Source organism: Montipora foliosa, chromosome 7 (assembly GCF_036669935.1).
Source record: "Montipora foliosa isolate CH-2021 chromosome 7, ASM3666993v2, whole genome shotgun sequence".
Classification (NCBI taxonomy): Eukaryota; Metazoa; Cnidaria; class Anthozoa; order Scleractinia; family Acroporidae; genus Montipora; species Montipora foliosa.
The window spans coordinates 19,690,446-19,697,945 of NC_090875.1; the positions used below are offsets into that span (position 1 = coordinate 19,690,446).

At 40.9% G+C, this 7,500-nt stretch overlaps 1 protein-coding gene and 1 long non-coding RNA gene across 2 annotated transcripts in view; one reads left to right on the forward strand and one right to left on the reverse strand.

Annotated features, from left to right (window-relative positions):
- Nucleotides 1-2,102, forward strand: part of LOC138011228 (uncharacterized) — a 3,321-nt gene extending 1,219 nt beyond the window's left edge. The window contains exon 3 of the long non-coding RNA XR_011124660.1: nt 72-2,102. This is a non-coding gene — a long non-coding RNA (uncharacterized lncRNA). The remainder of the gene's footprint in view (nt 1-71) is intronic.
- Nucleotides 2,103-2,243: 141 nt separating this feature from the next.
- The window catches only part of LOC138011227 (uncharacterized), a 6,690-nt gene continuing 1,433 nt past the window's right edge, over nt 2,244-7,500 (reverse strand). The window contains exons 2-4 of the mRNA XM_068858186.1: nt 3,851-4,009; nt 3,253-3,343; nt 2,244-2,875 (exon numbers count right to left, since the gene is read on the reverse strand). Of these exons, the coding sequence (XP_068714287.1) occupies nt 2,638-2,875; nt 3,253-3,343; nt 3,851-4,009 (488 nt within the window). The 3' untranslated portion in view covers nt 2,244-2,637. The remainder of the gene's footprint in view (nt 2,876-3,252; nt 3,344-3,850; nt 4,010-7,500) is intronic.

A 7,500-nucleotide genomic window follows, 5' to 3' on the forward strand; every position in this document is an offset into this window, starting at 1 on the left:
TTCAAGGCTAAATTCAAGGGACAAGTCATTTAAAATTGCTCTCGCATCTGATCAACTCCATTTCTGGACAGGTTTTCGTGTTTTATTATCAGCGGTCTGAGCAGAAAGAAAATGGGACAGTGTTGCGGTTGTTGCTGTGGGCAGTGGTGTGAGACGTTAGAACAGCGAGTCTGGGAAACCTTTCCGGAAAGTGAAATTATCGACAAAGAGATTTTCTGGGCAAATCTGCAGTATCGAAAGTCCAGTGGATATAGTCAGACTAAAGGAAACGGAGCTTTTGTTGTAACGTCACAGGTGGTCTGGTTCGGTTTACTGTGTCCAGATTGGAGGATAACAATTCCTCTAAATAACATTCGAGCTGTTGAAAGAAGGGCTAACTTGCTAGTCCTTGATTTCGTGGATGTTGTTTCCGGCATCGAAGATCAAGTGATGATCGCTTTTAGGGAACCTGATCACTGGTTACGACTTATCAATGAAGCCATCTCCAAGGCGACATTTTGATTTGGCGGTGCACAGTTTTGAATACTTTAATGATGTTTTTGACACCCTTCGGCACTGATTGTTATATAAAGGCAGCGAAAGAGCCATCAGCAACAGACGTGACGTCAACATAAAGATAGCTGCCACCTGGAGAACAGGGGCCAGTTCCTCGAAAGCCGATTAACTTAATCCGGGATTAGCGTAAACTTTTGTTTCATGTTTTCAACTTTTTGGTGAAAGTTTCTTTTGCTTATTTTTGTTTTTCAAGATTGACGTCTTCTCATGTAAAGTTCTGCCGAAAATCTGCGTCGAACAGCATTTGGGAGTAGAGAAATAAACTGCTTGGTTAATTTTTAATCTTAGATTAGCGTTAATCGGCTTTTGAGGAACTGGGCCCAGATATATAACTCTTTGAAAATGCCATTACATATATCTAAGTCAAGTCAACTTTATTTCCTCGCAGCTAATTAATTTAAATTAGGACATTCACTGCAAGGACCATTCCATCCCTAATCTTAAGCCCAATAATTAAATAAAGTTCGTATTAATACTAATATTAATATTAATAATAATAACAATAATAATAATAATAATAATAATAATTATTATTATTATTATTATTAATATTAATATTAGTATTAATACGAACTTTATTTAAGTGTCAATGGATTTAGCACAAGAGCGCTAATAGCCTATTTTACAGTTGTTTGCTCAGCGACCATGAATGGCTGCGAGGCTGCCAGTGACCTTCGATTGATACAGCCACTATTGCTTTTATCATGTAAATTACGTTGTTGTAATTCTAATTAATCCATATTAACATTACAAAAGCCTGAAGGTTTGTATCAAAACAGGGTCACCGGCAGCCTCGCTTCCACTCTTAGGCCAGGTAACCTAGCTACAACTGTAAAATGGTCTACAGTGTATTGGGGACTCAAATCAAATCCGGAGTACCCGGAGAAAAACCTCTCGGAGCACCAACAAACTCACCCCACATATGACGCCGAATCTAGGAATCGAACCCGGGCCACATTGGTGGGGGGCGAGTGCTCTCACCATTGCGTCACACTTGCTCCCCAATGAAACTAGACTTTCAAACCATAGTTAGTAGACGGGAATGGCTATGAAACCCGACAGCCTCCTTTGTTGTAGGTTTTTGTTCCCCTTTTTTTGCCTTGACCGTGCACGAAACACAATCATTGTTTACTCCGTACTGAGGAACTAACCAATAGAAACGTGTTGGTTACGTAATTTATGCATAGTGTATGAGCGCAAAACAAAAGATTGTGCACGGTCGTGGACTTTCCAACCTAAATCTTGGCATCTCTGTTAACTGTTCTATGGGCAAAGGAATTGGGTTCGTTCTTCCTTGTACTTCATGGATAGGGAGGCGTACTTGAGAGGCTTGGAAACAGCACCAATACTAGACAGCACTTCCTTGTGACCTGAGGCGAAATGTTACATTTTTACCTATCGTTAAACCGTTCCGTTCCTAGTTGTTTCCGACTGGTTGAATCGGGAAGTCTTGTTAGACTATCAACTTGTTTTGTGTACATATTTCTGCGTCACAGCTTTACAAAGTTTTCAAAACAAGTGATCATTCTTTAAACGCCCAGTGGTACACAAGACAAATACAGCCCTTTTATTTCGGTTCTGAAAGCCACAAACGTTTCTTTAAATTGCATTGAGTTTTTAAAGTTCTTTAGGCGGTCTTTAGAAGGTACATCATTTGGAGGACTTCTAAACATGGGAACACCGAAACACTAATTTATTTCACTAATTTATTCATGCATCAATAACTTACAACATAGCTTCATGCTCCAATTTATAAACAAACATAACCAATAGTCCTCCACTTTGCTCTGACAAAGGGATTACGCTCGAAAAACATGTCAGCTTTTCAAAATCAGCTACGGCTATTAATTTACCCTTATACCAATCTCACGTTAATAACTGAGTGCAACACCGAAACAACTAGTTTTGTTACAGAATTCAACCGAGTCCTTTGTCCTAACCTGGAAACCTAAGAAGAAGATATAAAGTACTTTAGTATTTTCTTTTTAAATTCACTTCAAACTAGGGGAAGGGTATTTCGGTTGCCCGCGTCCTCTACCGAGATTAGGAATTACTACGCAAGAACTAGAGTGAGAAGCGCTCTTAGTTTGACGGTGTTGACAGTGGAATTGTAAGAGAAATCTCACTGGGTCCCAGTCTGTTTTTTTCACTCTTTTGTGTAATCCACAGTGGTTTGTCTTCTCCTGCGTATCCAGCGAAAGCAAAGGATCCCCGCCAGCCTGGGAATACCGGCTCCTTAGCGCCCAGTCTCTTGAGAGCACCAATCGCTGAGGATAAGTGTCTGGAAGCTTCATCTTGAACGGCAACTAAAACGATTTTACTGCAATGACGAAAATGAACATTTGTAAGGAACAATAAACAAAAGCTGTTGAGGTATTGGCCAACGTAAAAAGCTCGGTCGACTCGGGAGATCCCGCCTCCTTTCAACAACATAAGACTCTAGTTTTTTTTATCCTCCAAATTTTTGAAATTTTGGCTAGTCAACGAAATGGGCGTGTACCTATAGTGAAATTTAAGACCAACGTCTCGTTGACTATCTGTAGACCTAACAATAATAGCCAAATGCGCCGTGTGCCAAACTAGGGGGACCAGGCACAGTGACAGTTGTTTAATTTTCACGTTGCTTTATGAGTTCCTTATTTATGGTCCCTCAAAGTACAAAGTAATACAAACTTGTACGTCAGCCTGTACACATACTTTCCTTTGATGTCATTGAGATATTCTCTAAGGTGATTATCGGCTGATGAGCTCCAAAACGTGTCAAATCCTCTTCCCCTGAGAACCCAACCTGCATATAAAGTAAAGGTCTTTACCTAAATTGTCTCGAGAATTATGTAAGCATTCAGTTTTGCCATACACTCTGAACTGACAATAGAAACTTGAAAATTACGAGGATCTACTTGCCTTCTTTCAGTATGAGAATGAATAGGCTGAGCGCGAATTGCGGACGGGGTAGACCGGTAGTGAGCGCGATCGGAGATGCGGGACGGGAGGGGGATAATGGAAAAGAACAGCGTTTTCTCCCCTCCCCCATCCGTTTCCCCCACACGAATAATGTCAAACTTTTCTCTTTTTCCCTGCGGTCGAAGGTGCCTTTTAACAATTCAGAATATCACATCTTCCGAGTCCACGAAAAAGGGCAGACCCCAGATACTGTTTTACCCATTCACTCATTAACTGAATTCAAAGAAAACAATTTCGCTTATTCAGTTTTTCTTTCTCTGCTGCCCATTGTAAGATTCTACTGATCTTCAAAGGAAAAGTTTGAGCGAATTCTAAGTAATGTTACCGTTACCTGTTGCAGCGTCCACAACCACAACATTGCATCCCCTGAGGTGAGGCGAGTAGTCTTTCCCATTCACCTCGATATAGGCAAAACCACAGGTGCTTGGCTTTCTTCCAGGATCATCGCAGCCCTCGCTTCGGATATGAATTTCCACCACGGGCCAAGGAACTGTAAGCATGACCACAATGAAAGAGAATCCGTCGGGGTTTTGTACACCTATCATTGGCCATTCCCTGGGGAGTGGGATCCCCGGCAAAATAGAAGTTTATGGGGACTTCTAAAAGTGAGATATGAATATTTCACCCTGGTGGTAAAAATGAGGGCGAAATGAGGGAGCTTTTGTTTTCAAATGACTCGCAACCGGGGAATATTAGGGGAAGTCGCGAAGTAAAAACTGAAAGTCACCTGAAGTTGTTTCAAACGAAGGAAAAAGCGGACCACGTTGCACAAGACAGAAAAAAACAGGCTCATCCATCGATGCGTGGTTCGATTGGTTCGACACGACGCACTAGTTAGGCATTGTTAAGTAAATCTATGCTTGTTAAAAAGGGACAAAACATTAAGATGTGCTATTTGCACAATAAGAATGGCATACATATATCAAGTGCTTATACATGTACATCAAAACTCTTATACATACATCAAGACTGTTATTTATACATCAAAATTCGCCATATACATATCAAAGCTCATGTTTGGGTGTTTCTAAAACGAAGACCCAAAAACGAAGACCTAAGACCTAAGACCCACTGATCTAAAACGAAGACCCTGTGATCTAAAACGAAGACCCGCTGATCTAAAACGAAGACCCTGTGATCTAAAACGAAGACCCACTGATCTAAAACGAAGACCCTGTGATCTAAAACGAAGACCCACTGATCTAAAACGAAGACCCACCTCAAAAGTGTTAAAACGATGCCATTGTATATTATGGAATTGTGGGAACGGTGGAACAGTGGAACAGTGGAACATCTGAATGTGAGCTCTGAGTGCGTGTTCTCGAAACTCCTCACAAGTAATGATATAGCGATGTTTAGTGTGATGTCACCCATTGTTACTACAGTAATATGGCAAACAGAACCTAATTATCATTTTAACAGGTTCCCGCAAAGCAGACCTAATTTATTGGTGGAATTCTGCTCGTTTGGGTAAAACCCACAAAAATGGACCACCTCGAAAGGCCACACCATTTGCCTTCTCACGCAAGCAGGCTGTTTTTTAGACAAATGGTAATCTATAAATCAATAACATGACTAAAAGTGACAACTATGACAGCTATTACGTGACAGATTTTTTAGACACAGCTTCAAAAACGCCAGTTTTTGAGAGACCTAGAGAGAGTTGGCTGCTGGCAACGGCAGAGTGCTGAAGTTCCACGCCAGAATAAAGAAGTTTAATCTCTGAAGCTGTGTCCAAAAAATTTGTCACGTAATAGCTGTCATAGTTGTCACTTTTAGTCATGTTATTGATGCATAGATTACCATTTGTCTAAAAAAAACAGCTTGATTGCGTGAGAAAGCAAATGGTGTGGCCTTTCGAGGTGGTTTATTTTTGAAGCTTTTTCCCAAACGAGCAGAATTCCACCAATAAAATTTTGTCTGCTTTGCGGGAACCTGTTAAAATGATAATTAGGTTCTGTTTGCCATATTACTGTAGTAACAAAGGGTGACATCACACTAAACATCGCTATATCATTACTTGTGAGGCGTTTCGAGAGCAAGCACTCAGAGCTAACATTCAGATGTTCCACTGTTCCACCGTTCCCACAATTCCATAATATACAATGGCATCGTTTTAACACTTTTGAGGTGGGTCTTCGTTTTAGATCAGCGGGTCTTCGTTTTAGATCACAGGGTCTTCGTTTTAGATCACGGGGTCTTCGTTTTAGATCAGTGGGTCTTCGTTTTAGATCACAGGGTCTTCGTTTTAGATCAGTGGGTCTTCGTTTTAGATCACAGGGTCTTCGTTTTAGATCAGCGGGTCTTCGTTTTAGATCACAGGGTCTTCGTTTTAGATCAGTGGGTCTTAGGTCTTAGGTCTTCGTTTTTGGGTCTTCGTTTTAGAAACACCCCTCATATTTACATGTTGAACGATGCTACACTTACATCAAGATTATCTGATATATTTACGTCAAGATTCTTTAGCAATATGTACATCAAGTTTCCAGATAAATATACATCATGATTTGTGATACTTTCCATCGAGTTTTAAACACATCAAGATCCGTGATAACATACACAGTACGACTGCTAACGTCCGTGTCTTACAGATCTACATCATTCGCGATAGACATACATCAAGATTTGTGAAACATACATCGAGATTCGTGCACTTCTTACATGACGACAAGAATACCGCTAGATTTAAAGAGTGAGGAGTGGGCAGCCCTAAAGTCCGGAATCCGGAAACTGGATCCGGAAACCAGAATTATCCACAAATCGCGAGAACTACAACAGCTTACCCACTCCTTATACGCTCTGCTAATTCCCACACTCAAGTATTTAATTCTGAGGAAATGTAAACTGTAAAAAGGATCTGACCTTGTTACTCTGGATATAAAGACTTGAACATGGTGATGGCATCATCAAGGTAAAGCAGTCCACATTACAATGAAGGGAACTTAAAACTTGTTTAATTCATTTTCCTTGCTTTTTCATCTGCCTTGGTACAAAAATGCTTCCTTTAAAGGAACGAGGCGCCAGGGAGGATGTGTTGCGTAAGTGATGGAGCGACTGAAGATGCATGTCGGACTTTAGGGACGACTTTAGAGTTGCTTACCATTTAGCAAAAAAATCCGGAAATTTCGGTTTGAGGTCAAATGGAAAGGCAATTTTCCGGAAAATCTTTTCGGAAATTGTGGACAACCTCCAGAGGTAGTCCTCTTTTTCGGTGCGGAACGGAATTCGCGAAATGCTCTTACCATTTGCGAGAACCTTCCATTTCCAGGCCCTTTCTCACAAGATCGAGTAAAATATGCGGGATGGAATGCTGTGTAGTAAATGGTAAGCGCCATTCTCATCCGGTTGGTCATTAAATTCGGAAAATCGCTTACTTTTATGCAACGATCATTCCATCCGGATTATTTGGCTAAATGGTAAGCACCCTAGGGCTGCCCATTCCTCACTCTTTAAATCCAGCGGTATTCTTGTACTCATGTAAGAAGTGCACGAATATCGATTTATATATCACAAATCTTGATGTACATATATCACGAATGATGAAGATCTATAAGACACGGACGTTAGCAGTCATACTGTGTATGTTATCACGGATCTTGATGTGTTTAAAACTCGATGGAAAATATTACGAATCATGATGTATATTTCTCTGGAAACTTGATGTATATATTGCTAAAGAATCTTGATGTAATGCATCAACCAATTCCAGCGGTGCCCATCCCCATTCTTCAAGGCGGGGCATTTGCCCTCTTTCTTCGTTCCCACCCCGGGGCATTTAGACAGCTTATGTGTCCCCATCTCGGGGAATTTGCCCATTTAAAAAAAAAAAAGCTAATGCCCGGGGGTTAGCCCGGGGGGGGGGGGGGGGTGGGCACTGCTGGAATTGACTGATGCATAAATATATCAGATAATCTTGATGTAAATGTAGCATCGTTCAACACGTAAATATGAGCTTTGATATGTATATGGCGAATTTTGATG